General features: G+C 42.9%; 1 protein-coding gene across 4 annotated transcripts in view; it reads right to left on the bottom strand.

The window, feature by feature from the left end:
* Positions 1-293: 293 nt before the first annotated feature.
* INPP5F (inositol polyphosphate-5-phosphatase F) overlaps positions 294-13,762 on the bottom strand; it is a 78,073-nt gene continuing 64,604 nt past the window's right edge. For 2 of the 4 annotated variants that reach the window (XR_014308755.1, XM_082720284.1), the window contains 6 exons: positions 11,933-12,078; positions 6,758-6,829; positions 5,686-5,759; positions 5,117-5,245; positions 4,480-4,567; positions 294-2,560 (listed from right to left, as the gene is read on the bottom strand). Coding sequence is in view for 3 of the 4 variants with exons in the window: in XM_082720284.1 (XP_082576410.1) it covers positions 1,408-2,560; positions 4,480-4,567; positions 5,117-5,245; positions 5,686-5,759; positions 6,758-6,829; positions 11,933-12,000 (1,584 nt within the window). In the remaining variant the exon portion in view is untranslated. Of the gene's footprint in view, positions 2,561-4,479; positions 4,568-5,116; positions 5,246-5,685; positions 5,760-6,757; positions 6,830-11,932; positions 12,132-13,762 lie in introns of those variants that run through there. The other 2 variants (XM_082720282.1, XM_082720283.1) reach the window with 2 other exon arrangements.

The raw sequence follows: 13,762 nt of genomic DNA, 5'->3' as shown, positions 1-13,762 counted from the left end.
CTTTGCTTTTATTTTCTCTCCCATTGTGCCACACTTTTAATACTTTCAAGACCGGAAGAAAAGAACAGAATAAAGGGTTCGGTTTGTGTTTGGATGTTTAAAATTCGATGGTTTGTGATGCACTTCATTTTTAAAGTCTACATATAAACACTTAAAAGAGGAAAATACTGGAAAGGCTGAGACCCAAGTGATCAAAGGTTAAGCAAACTTAACCTTAAGAATTTTTTAGCCCGATTTAGAGATCAACATTATCTTTAAAGTATTATTCAAGGAATTCTCATACACGTTGTCACTTTAAATTACAATGGTGTTTTATTTTAAATAGTCACAAGATTTGACACTTCCAAAAAAAAGATACCACTAATAAATAACAAATGTTGAAATACTTATCAAAGTTACAACAGACATAATGTTTAGCTGAGAATCACTTCAACAGAGTAAGGCTCTAAAGATACCAGACAAACCAATACTTGTTTGGAATAAGGTGTGCAACGTTCTTGTATGGGCTTTTGTGAGGCCACGGTTCCATGGGGTCAGGATTATAGTCATGAATCAGTTCTAGTACAGCTGTGCATCAGACTAAATTTTCTGCGGTTTTTAGTCTAGACAAGAGGTTAAGAAATGTTCCCCTGCAAAAAATTACAACCTGAACATTCATTTCAAGAATTGCCAGTATCTGATAAAATGTAGTCTTCCATTCCTAAAAACAGCAGAATAATTTAATAGGTGCTGGTAGTTACATCTGGTGTCCTCAGGTTTTATGACTGATAGGTCTTTAATTCTAGACTTTGGGGTGTACAAGGGGCAGAGTATTTTAGATTTAAGTAGACTATGGGGAAAATGAGGATCAAATGGGCATACCTTTCTTGACTGCAGTGCCAGTAAACCTCAATTTACTCTTAATAGGGAATGGTTAAGCCATCAAAACTAAACTAGAGTGTTTTAATATTCAAATGCTTCTTCGTACTAGTAACACTCAAAAGTCACTAAAAACTAAATATTTAACACAGAAATGGATGGACAAACAGAAGACAAATTATGAAAAAGCTATTCCCCTCAATGTGTTCACCCTTCGTGTTTACTTCCTACGCTTCACTTCTCCTCCCACTGCACAAAAAGTTCAGGTTATTATGTCTCTAAGTAATTATCCCCAAATTACTTTCAGACACCAACTGCTCTGTAGTGTATGAGCTACTCACGTTTACACGTTCTAGGATGACACGCTTCTTTCGTCCTGGCTCTCAAATCTGGAAATCTGCCCAAGTTCAGCTCCTTTTAAAAACTTTCCCGATAAACATAATTAGAATTTGTGATTCCTAGCTTCAAAAACAACAGGTTAAAATAGCCTAATATGTGAAACCTCTTTTTGGATTAAATAAAAGCCATAGGATTCTTTGTGGCTAAAAATTAAATCTGAATTATTCGTGTCTGGCATTGTGTAAACATATTTTTAAGTTCATTTTGCTGGACTTCATTAACCCCTTCAGGTTCTGCAGGGCTCTTCTGAACCTTTGCCACTGCGAAGTGGATCCCCTGGGTGAAGCCAGCTTGGGTGATACTAGCAACTTGGACCATGGAACTTCGAATCTTTGCAAAGGGAGAGACTGCTCTGCTGCTACTGCCCTCTGAAGGAGAAGGAGTAACGTGAAGGCCTGTCTCAAATTCAGCCGTGCTGGAGCCAGAACCAGGGGTCTTTTGAGATACAGCTGGATGCACTGGTTCGACGGACAAGTACTGGGGACCTGCTGCAGGAAAAGACACATCTAACTGAGACGGCCGAGAAGGTATCTGTGCTGCTGATTCAGATTGGGTTTCTTCATTAGAAATTTGATTGGTCATTTGATTTCCTTCCTCACTAACCTGCTGAGAAACAGACCCTGGTTCTGACAGCTGGGTCATTTTGTTTTGTGCGTCTTGTACAAATCTATGGCAGTAAATGTCCACAGGCTTGGCAAAGCCAGTCAATATGTATATGTTGTCAGCAGAAGGACTTTTCTTCAAAGGAGACTCTTGGCCTTTTCCAGACCCACTTCCAGGGGCAGCAGCCTCTGAAGGAACGTGAATGCTAAGATCAGTGCTGCTAATGGACTGGGACCGGCTGCCTAACCGAGGCGCGGAAGCAATAATACCACAACTAGGAAGAACATAGTCTCTTGGCCCGACGCTCTCTAAAGAATTAGCTAGCTGTTTGTCTTCATCAGATTTGGAATTTGTAAGGAATTCATCAGAGTGGTAGGAGTCATTCTCCGAAGACATTTCCCCATCCGACTCTGCCTGGACTTTGTTATCCATTACACCTGTGGTTTCCATGGTTTCAAGACTACTATCTGACTTCCAAAGATTCACTTTTAAGTTGGGTTTTAGAAAGTTAACTTTCATTTCAGGTTTGGCAAAGTTTCCTAGCTTTCGTAGATTGCCAATATTTACATTAGATTTGGTCTGTTTCACTTTTTGATTTAGAGATGAAAATTTGCTCATTAAAAAATTCTTTCCCTGTGCCAAAGAGCCTTGGTTTTGAGATCTGATGCCAATGATGTCTTCGTGAGGTTTACTGCTCTTCCTATAAATTAGAAGAGAAAAAAGTTCACTCCCTCTGAAATCCAATACACCAGTTATAATTACTGTAAGAGGAAGCTGTTACTTTGGGCCCAATTTCTGAAACCATGCACTGCTAATAAATGCAGGTAATCCCTTGGAGTTGATGCTAGAACAGTACTGTTCAAAAGAAATGTAATAAACCAGATGTAGTTTTAAATTTTTCTAGCCATATTAAAAACATGAAATTTTGATACTTAATCCAATATGTACAAAATATTTCAACATATAATCCCTATTAAAAGATGATTAATGGGAGATCTTATTCTTTTTGGTACCAAGTCTTTGAAGCAACCACTGTGTTAGCAGTTTACAGTTAGGCATCAGAAGCCTTTATAAATGACATGGACAAGTTGTCCCCGGGCACTGAATGGGAACAGTGCCCTGGCTAGGTGACTTTAACCCCAGTCCAGCAAGCAGTTTCCTGCGTGTCCTGCCCTCAAGCAGCCCATGCAGTGAAGAGCCAGCCTGTGGAAACACTACGTCTGTAAGATCTTAATCCTACATGGAAGCTCCTTGCAGTAGCTGGGTTAATCATGTTGAGTTCTTCTGGATCAAAACTTTGTCTTTAGATTTGATCATTATTACTGCATGTTTCCTTCAACTGGGTTCTCTTTGGCATTCAGAGGAGAAAGCAGTAGAGGAAGGGAAGGGAGAGAAGCCTCTCAATGACTGCCTCAACCTGCATTTTTGTGTATTCTGAGAATAAAAAACAAAAAACCCGATCCAAAATTCAGACAACACCAGTTCCCACCTGCCTTACTGTGAGGAATATATTCCAAGATCCCCAACATCTGAAGCCACAGATAGGATCAAGCCCTATATGTACTATGTTTTTCCCTATACATATATAACCTGTGATAAAGTTTAGTTTATAACTAGGCAGAGTGAAAGATTAACAGGAATAATTGATAAGACTATAAATAAAAGTTAATCTCTCTAAATATCTTATTGTACTCTACTCACCCTTCTGGTGAGGATGTGAGATGGTAAGTGTCTACACGGTGAGAAGTATATGACACAGGCCCTGGGACAGTGCATCAAGAGCTCCCAGACCAGGGCTGACCACAGGTTAACAGGAACATGGATGGGGGAGGAGGGGAACTACTATGGTCACTTTCGTGGCAAGTGGCTACCATTTGGGCAGGTCTACCACACTGACAACCTAAACAACCAGCCAAGCCAACACAGACCATCAATGGGAATGTACAGCATTTTAACTAAATCTGTCTGCACCCATTCCAACTTGGCTGGATTCAGATGGGAGGGGGGAGAATTTGTTTCCTTGTATTTCCTGTAGATTACCTACAATTATTTTAAAAGATACAGCATATTTAACACAGGGTTTTCTTATTTGGCATCCCTCATGATAGCTACAAATACAAGCAAAAGTGACTGGTATTTGCCACATGCCTCAGTATGGACTTACTGGTCATGAGCGTTTTATAAAAATTAGGATGTTAAAGAGCTGTGGAAACCATTCTCTCTACTAACACAAGACTGAACAATTTTTCTCTAGATAAGCAAATTGCTCTTTAGTCGAATGTGGACCATGAAACATAAGCAGATGGGAAATCCAAATTTTAATGTGAAATAATCTTTAGGCATTCTTAACCCACTGGCATTCATAGAGAAAATGACAGCGAGTATGTTTTAAAGTTGGTTAAATTATGGCCACAAATAATGTATTTCTAGATGGACTCTCAGAAGAGCAAATTTTAAAAGTATTACTTTTTGATCCACAGAAATTTGACACATCTCAGTCTAAATACCAATATGTTATACCACAATTTGATTTCTCCCCATTTTGCAAATACTTCTAAAGAAATGGGACTTTGGATAATACTTTTTTTATACTTGAGAAAATTGTAGTAGTATACTTACCTCTCAAGTTTTTTCTCAATTATAGGTACATCTAATCCCATGGCTTGCTTGGTTATCTGTAGCATCTCTGCAATGCACTGAAGGGTATCTGAAACCCAAACACAACTGCTTGTCAGTTTCTCCAAAAACATACTAAAATAGCACTTGTAATTTAGACCCCTAAATGAAATTTGTGGTCATACATTTAAATACAAGTTTATTTGCTAAAATTTACAGAAAATTGCTTGTTTACTACTCTCCCCACTAATTCAAAATGTTCTAAAACATATTTTAACAGAAGAGTTAATAATAAAGGACAAATGAACCAAATCAATTGGAATTAAAAGTTTCTTCTCACTTGTCTCGTGTTAGATGCCAAGGCAACAGTGGTGAACAAGACAGAAATGTCCCCTAACTACTGTCCGTGAAAGGCACGCCTCGTAGGAAGCAGCCCTGATACCCCGTGGCCAAACACTGAGATTTCCTTACCCCAACTACATCAGTTCAAATAATTTCCCTGCTTTCTGGGGGACAGAGTGACTATTTTGGGTCATAAAGCTATGTTCCGTTTATAATGGTATGGACTGTCCTCACTTCCACTTGTAACTTAGAAGAGCAGATCAAAAGTTATCACCGAATACGGTCATCTCCTCATTACCTTTCCCATCCTCTTCTGGACTGCGCACTACAGCTCTCAGGGTGTGGAAATAGCCGCTTGTTTCTTTGTATCTGTAGTGCAGTCGCATGCAGGAGAACTTCGGCTTACCAAAGAGAGTGGGCTCGGGACCTAAAACCCCAAATGTGAATATGGTTAAACCTTTCACATAAAATTCATTTTTCTGTATCTTCAAAATACTAACACTTATTCATCAGTTAGGTTTTAGCACATTTTTCTTATTTCTTCTAAATAAGAGTACACAATACAAGCTTATTGTGATGATTTGGTTTGATGAAACTAAATAAAGACTCTTCTTCGGTCTCAAGTATTTAAACTTTCTTGATCTTTGCGTGAATCGTCATAAGATAAGCAATTAAAGAAATAATTACTAGACCATATCATTCACTGCTAATCTAAAGAATAGAAATGAGTCCTAAGAAATAGACCAGCTGCAATATCAGTATCCTTTTCTGATTTTAGTAAGTCATACTGCTTGCTCAAACAATGTGGCCCACTCTTGGAAGAACAGTATTTGCTTTCTAGGACTTGGTTAGCATGTTAAAATTTACCTATTTCTATTTTTTCCAGGTCTTCTAGACTTAGTCGTTGATACTGGTTTACTTTATCAACTTCATCATCATAACTGGATAAAGGGAAAGGAAGTAAAAATAGGATTAAAATCAAAACCATATTTGGCTCATCAGCTGAGACAGAATAGGAGCAACTTCTATGCAGTTAAAATCTTCCAGGGCACAATATACTCTTGGGTAAAGAGTTTAAACATTTAAAAACTAGATGAAATGAGATTGACATATATGTAGTTCAGTAGCTAAAGGGGAATCATCTTATGGATCTTAAACTAAAATCAGTTAACAAAATATAATTTGTTTTATAAAAACTTCTACAAAACAAAACCAACAAACTAAAAGGAAGGCGAAGGCAAACACCTACATATACTGAAAGTATGTGTTTGTGATTAACACAGCAGATAAACCTGCTGCCCAAACTCAAGAATAAAAAATCCATATAATCAATGCTAATGGGCACCTGGGCCAATGACTTTAAAAAATTGTTCGTAAAAGGCCAGAAGAAAGAATTTACTTAGAGAAAAAAAAATTGATCTTGGTAAGGCAAACAAGCAAGTACTTTTTTTTTTTTTTTTTTGCTGGTGGCATTGTTAATTAGTGTTTCTGGAGATCTGGCAGTAAACCACAAAAGTATAATAATTGATCAGACTCTTGTAACCAAAGAGGCAGGTGTGTGCGTATGTGTGTGTGTGTGTACAAACACAATTATCTGCACAAAGACAACTATTTCATTGCTAATAGCAATGAAATGGAAGTATCAGTGCTAAACAATGGAGAAATATGTATTGTATAGTAATAAAAAATGTATAGTTATTAAAAAGTATATGGAGTACATCAAAACATGAAATATAGGAAATAAGCTAAGTGCTAAAAGAATATTAAATAAGCTAAGTGCTAAAATCACATTCTCAAATTAACAGTGATGTAACAGTTATGTAGGGTTCCATGAAGTTCCTTAAAATATATAAAACCAGATTCTTAATGTCATGGACCCTAATAAGGAAATGTACTCATATTACAAGAACCATTAAAAGCTTTAAATCAAACAACTTACTAGGCCACGTAGTAGGCAGAGTTAGAAAGCAGTAACAGCACATCCACATCTCTGTGAGTAGCATCAATGAGGCTAAACAGACATGACACAGGGAATTAAATATTTTCATCTTTATCTGCATTTTCATCAAGATTACCCCTATAGCAGAACCACTTAAGATCATTGTGTGTGGGGGGGTGGTAGAAAATCAATCAGTGAATCCCACTTTTGAAGTCAGATGCATACAATCTATCCATGGTGGGGGCAGTTTGAGTTTTGTCGGGGGGGGGGGGGGGGGGTTCAGGAAAGGGCTGCAGCTGAGAAGAGGTCCCTTCTCAGAGAGTGGTGGTCAAGGAGGTAGGAGGATTCAGGGAAATAAGATAATTTCCAGGGAAAGGGGATTGGGAAGAAAGGAAAACCCTCAGGCTCAGAGGAAGAAAACGTCTAGATTATCTCACAAGACCTAATCATCAAAAGGGCACTGTACGGGAAGGATATTTTTACACATGTAGGATGCATCTTTTGAAAAAAAAAAAAAAATTACATAGTTATGTATAGATAAAAATACATAGATTTAGATGCAAAAATTGGAACCGAGCCCAAACCACTCTATATTTCTTACTCCAGATTTATCAATTTATTTGCCTTTTAAAGAACGAGTAAACATTTCCTTCTTCTAAGTCCGTTTTGCTCTATTTTACCACCACTCACAAATCAAATAATAAAGGGTCGGAAACTAGATGAGTGTTGATGAATTCATTAAACGTACAGCAAAATACATTTCTGTAAGATTACTAATAAAAAAATGGTTGACATATAAAATCTACAAAAAACAGATAAAGCAGGCAAAATGTGAACTCAAAACTTCTCTAAGTCATGTAATATCAACAACCTCTAATCACAAGGTGGGAATCAATCTACATTCTAATTAGTCTCAAAATTCCACTATACTCCCTTTGAATTTCATCCCTATTTGCCAAGATTTACCAAAATGCTACTGAAAAACAAATGGAAAACAGTAGGGGGAAAAATCACTTGTCGATGTTAGTCACATCCTTCAGCTGCGTCAGAATGAGGTCATCGTCTCCTGCGTACTGCGGGGACAGACGCACCAAACTTGGAACCCGCAGTAATTTACATCAGCGGCCCCTCGTCGCAGCCGACCGCCGGCGGGCTCACGCTAACGTAACACATCCCCCTCAGTTTTCACCCAAAATACGACCGAAAAATACGACGACTGAGACGCCAGGACCCGACAGCCCGAGGCCCCCGCGTGCGGAGCCCCGCGCCCGCCCGCCCGCGCCCGCCGCGGTACTTACACGCGCGCCGGCCGCGGGCGCCCCCGCCGAGCCTCCGCAGTCACGTCCGCACACACGTTCCCGGCTCGGGTCTACGCGTCCGAGCCAGCGCGGCCCCCCCCCCGCCCCCGCCCGGGCGGTCGTATCTACACCAGTCCTCCCGGATCCTCAGTCACAAACACTATGTCTGAACACAAAGCACTGGGCACGGAACAGGCGGTCAGGAAACAGCCCCCCACCCCCCACCCGCGGTTTTACTGGGGTCGCCGCCGCAGTAAAGAGTCCCTCCCCCCGCCCTCCCCCCGAAGCGCACAAGGACACGACTGTCAACACGGATGAGAAAAGAAAGACCCCCCCAGGCTCCCCACCCCCCGCGGTCGCAGCTCCCGGGCTGCTCTACTCGTTCTTGTTCTCCTGCCAGTCGGGCATGCCCTCCTTCCACACGATGAACACGAACACCGCCAGCACCACATGCAGCCCCACCACCGCCACGATGGTCGCGTAAAAGCCACTGTCGTCAGGAGACATTAACAGGAGACTCTGGAAAAGGAGCAATTTGCAGGAAAAATACAAGCCCACAGGAACTTTAACCATCAGTCCTGCAAAAAGGAGAAAAATCTTGAAAGTCGTGGCCAGGCTGCCGCCTTCGGGCTTGGGCTCGGCAGCGTTGCCAGTGGCATTGCCTGTGGCGTTGGCGGGCCGCTGGGCGGTTGGCGGAGGCCTGTGGGAGCGCGGCATGGTGTCCGTCCGTCAGTCAGTCAGTCCGTCCGTCGAGAAGTCGAAGCTCAGTCAGAGCCGCCTGCACCCGACCTCGCGCCTGCAGCGACTGCGGAGACTGCGGCAACTGCGGCAACTGCAGAGCCAAGCCCCGCCCAGGAGCCGCCACTCGCTTCCGGCCGCCCCCGCTGCCGCGGCACCCGCCCAGTGCGCATGCGCGCCCGCCGCACAACGCCCGCCCCGCGGTGGGGCGGGGCGCTGAGGAGCCCGCAGTGCCCCGGACCCCCGCCGGACCCTCACCAGACCCTCACCGGACCCCCACCGGACCGCGCCCACATCCAAGGGGTCGTCACCCAAGGGACGCGGGTGGCTGCGGCACTGCGCTCTCCTGCGCTCACACGCCCAACAGCGCGGCTGCTCCTCTGAACCGGGGGAAGTGGTCCTGCACTCGGGGTGGAAAAAGCGGGTCCGGTGGAGCTGGGCAAAATAAGGAGTGGGCCGGTGCAGGTCCCGATGGGCAGCTGGGCAGGACGCCGGGCGTCCTTCCACTTTCCCGGCTCCTCTCGGGGCCCGGAGCGCGCCCCCAGGCACCTGTCACCAAGATCCCAGTGTTTTGGCGGCAACGGGGCGCAGGGCTGGGGGAAGGAGCGGCGCGACCCGCAGGCCTCCGTGCCCGGGGCTAGCCACGGGCGGTCCTAGCCGAGCTCGGGGCTGCAACAGAACAGGCCACGGCGGCGGAGCCGGGGAGGCCCGCGGGCAGTGTGGGGACGGCGCGGGGCCGCGCGGGAGGGGAGGGCAGAGAGCAGGCGCCAGGAGCGGCCGTTCCCGCTGCGGCAGGGCTGCGTGTGTTGCCAACTGCGGCCGGAACTGGTTTTTTGCCAGAGAGTTAAGCGGCTGCAACTGCAGTGCGGCAAGTCTCTGGCGCAAAATTTCAGAGGTCGTCAAAAACACCCAGCCATCAAGATAATTGTTAGTGCAATACTTTAAAAAAAAAAAAAAATCAAGATTCCAAAATACGACGAACAAAACACCAGCGTTTTAGATAAAGACAGGATCCGACCCTGTAGCTGTACAAGCTTGCTCACTTCGCTCACGCAAACCCTAGCCCTAGCCCCTGTAAAAGTTTATTTACCAAAACACGCAGCTCAACTCTACAACAAAAAACCACAGACACCAGTTTTTAAAATGGGCAAAGGATTTCAAGTTTTCTAAGAAAAATGTACAAATAGCCAAGAAACACAAGAAAAAATCCTTCCCATCCTTTGTTAGTAGGGAAGTGCAAACCAAAACCAGTGAGATACCACTTCACACCCCTTAGAAGGAGTACATTTTTTTTAAAAAGGGGGGGGGAGGGGAGGAAAAGGAAAAAGTATTAGCGAGGAGGTGGAAAAATTGGAACCCTCATACACTGCTGGTGAGAATGTCAAATGGTGCAGTCACTGTGGAGAACAGCTTGGTGGTTTCCCAGAAGTTAAGCACAGAATTACACATGACCCACCAATTTCCACTCCTAGGTATGTACTCCCAGATAAAAACTGGTGTTCAAACCAAAACAGTATTACTATTTACTAAAGCCAGAAGGTGGAAACAACCTAAATGCCCATCGTGGAAGAAAACAGACAAAATGGGCTCTAACCACAGGACGGATACCATTCAGCTATAAGGAGGAATGAAGCCAGTCACAAAAGGGAACATGTTATGTGATCCCATTTATATGAAATGTCCAAAACAGGGACATCTATAGAGACAAAAAGTAGATTAGTGGTTGTCTGGCCATAGGGAAAGGAGAACAGGGAGGGAGTGATCGCTAGCGAGTACAGGGCTTTCTCTGAGAGTAGTGAAAATGTGACTATACTAAAAGCTATTAAATTGTATGCTTTAAGTGGATGGATAATGAATTATATCTTAAAGGTGTTTTTAAAAACATATACACAGAACCCAGGAGTGAATGGGTAAGGCAGACAGGTACTAACTACTGAAGACCCCAAGCCTGATGGCTGGCTGGCTGGCTGTGAGCCGGCACAGGCATTCCCAGAGCTGCTTCTCCCTGCTCCGTCAGAGTCGTCTTGCTCTGGGTCCACGGCTCTGGCTCAGCTGATAGACTGTACAAGCGTTCTGTAGCAACTCAGCTAACCAAAGAGCCAGTTTCCACATATACCTTCAGGGGAAAACTGTCCACCATCTACAAAATATTCAAGCTTTTGCAAATGAAGAAAAATACCAGTGGCGACTTTAAAGAAATTTTATCAGTATTATAAAGCATGGCAACCACAAGATGAAGTAGAAAAGAGCTAACAAAGCAGGTTCTTAAAGAACTGTGTAATCACGATGCAGACACACAGTTAATTTTGGAAATTCCAATGGACGCGTGATACCCATCAGAGAGTCATCCACCTGAGATGAAAATGAAGTGAATCTTAAGACGGTAATTACTCTTTATCTGAAAAAGCATCTCCTCTGGAATGAAAGGCAGAAGAAAAGACTGTTCTGAAACACTGCTGGCTCCTGCTCCAGCTCCTCCAGGGCCCAAATGGAAGGCTCCAGATGGCCTGTGCCTCCCAAAGGGGCCAACACCGGGACCAGCCACAGGGTGTCAAAGTTCTACCATTACCACAAAGATACCAAGACACTTGATAGGCAGGTCTCGGCCTTTTCTCGAAGACAACAAACCAAAACATGACCTTCAAAGTCACTGATTCCAAAGCACCAGCTTCATTATCTACTCCGTCCGCATCACCTTGTCTTACAGCTTCAAAGGCAGCAGTTTTTAGTAAAACAGTAATGGTGGGAAACACAGGAGGCAAGACAAAAACTAGCAAGCAGCTAACACCTTGCTTTAAATAGCAGAGCTAAACACACTTCACATAGTTTTAACCTCCTCACCTAGGATACCAACTTTACATGGGAATTACAGGATTAGAAATCAAGTCAGCTGTGAATGGCAGTTCTACAATTTGGATTTTTTAAAACATCAAATATTGCTTTAAAGTATTTTTTTTTCATTACTGTGTTGTTGTAATGCCCCCTTAATTTTGCACCCACGGTGAGTGCCTCAGTCAGCTTGCCTTAGTGACCAGCCCTGTATCTGAAAATTGCCACGCATCACACATCCATGTCCCTAGCTTTATGGATGACCACTAGTACTAGTGTCCTTAGTTACAAGAACATCAGTCCAACTCACCTAGGGTCACAGTCAATGAGGGCCCAGCCCCCATGGAACTTTTCATCATCAGGCAGCAGTAACTTCATATAACTTTGTAGCAGCTGGCTAATCAGTTCCTGGTGGCTTCTCTGAGTCTCCTTGTGCAAAGCTTCATGTTCTTTCTCCTTGGTAAATATGGAATAAAGATCTTCCGTCACTGGAATGCCTTGCATCAAATCTAGAGTAGAAAGTGTTAATATCTATCATCATCTTACTTGGCTATAACATTTAAAACAACAGAACTCATAAGAAAACATAGGCATGAATGTTGGTGGTCTTGGATATGGCTTTTTTGTTTTAGATATGACACTAAAATCACAAGCAACAAAAACAAGAAAAATCAACAAAGTGGATATCATCACAAGAACTTTTGTGTCTCAAGGGCAAGATCATGAATGTGAAAAGACAACCCACACAATGGGTGAGAGTATTTACAATCATCTGATAGGAACCTGAATTCAGAATATATAAAGAATTCCTACAACTCAATAACAAAGACTAGCCGATTTTAAAATGGGCATGGGGGGTGCCTGGGTGGCTCAGTCAGTGGGGTGTCTGCCTTTGGCTCAGGTCATGATCTCAGAATCCTGGGATCGAGCCCCACGTTGGGCTCTCTGCTCAGTGGGAGCCTGCTTCTCCCTCTCCCTGCTGTTCCCCTGCTTGTACTCTCTCTCTGTCAAATAAATTTTTAAAAACTTTAAAAAATGAAAAATAAAATAAAAATAAAACGGGCATAGGATCTGAACAGACAAGCTAACTTCGTCATGGTGTGGCATGCAGCTCTAGCTTTAGGAAGCACTGTAATCCATTCCCCACAGACGGGCGGGACAGAAACTGGCAGCTTCTGGGACAGAGATGCCGACCACTGGCCTTACGAGGGGAAACAGTAGGCCCAGACTGCTACTGGCCTCTCTCTCTCTCACCTCTGAAGAAATCCAGCTTCAGGATTCAGGTGAAGCTAATGTTGTGGACAGAGACAGAGACACAGAGCCTGGGTCTGCAGTGACATAACAGTTGCTAGGTCAATCGACGGAGGAAAGGTATCCTATTTTTCCCTGATTAAACTGCTAAAATCCAGTTTTCCAGTCAATACAAATCCTACCTGTGGCAAAAACCAAACTTCTTTACACTAGACATCTCAAATTCCTAACTGGCCTGTGCCAAGGCCCTACTATGTCATATCTGACAAAAAATCAGATTAAAAAGTAGGATTTAAAAAATATTCCCAGAGACCACAGGACAAGCTGTTACTTTGGTTTTAGTCCAGAAAACTCTGCATTTATTTTAATCCTATGAGGTAATACTTCCATGCAAATTAAATTTAAAAAAATTTGCCAACGTATATATTGCACTGGGCAAGCTACCCTCCATTTCCTCTTCCAAATAATGATAAGAATTGGTTAGGATTATCCCTAAATCTGATAGCCTGATACTATGTTCATTCATTCTTACAGGAAAGGATGCTGTGCTGTCCACAGCAAGAACACATGATAAATGTCACATGGGGGAAAGCAAGACCTCTCATTACATCTCACAGCCCTGAGTAATGGAAAAACAAATTGAATGTGGAGTGTTCAGTTGATGAGGCTCTAGGCTACCTTGTTCCATACTCCAGGACCTCAACTCTGCTTTCTGTGACATGAACAACAACCCAACAAATACGTATGGAAACGAGCGGTTGCTTCTGTTGCCTCAGCCTAAAAAATTCATCAAATTCTAGTCATGTAAAAATCTGAACTTGATTTCTTGGGTAAAATGCTGAATATAGAAACACAAGTATATTAGAAAACATGAACTATATTAATGAAG

The sequence above is a fragment of the Mustela nivalis genome (assembly GCF_964662115.1).
Source record: "Mustela nivalis genome assembly, chromosome: 2".
In the NCBI taxonomy this organism is placed as follows: domain Eukaryota; kingdom Metazoa; phylum Chordata; class Mammalia; order Carnivora; family Mustelidae; genus Mustela; species Mustela nivalis.
This window is presented reverse-complemented; position numbering and strand designations above follow the sequence as displayed.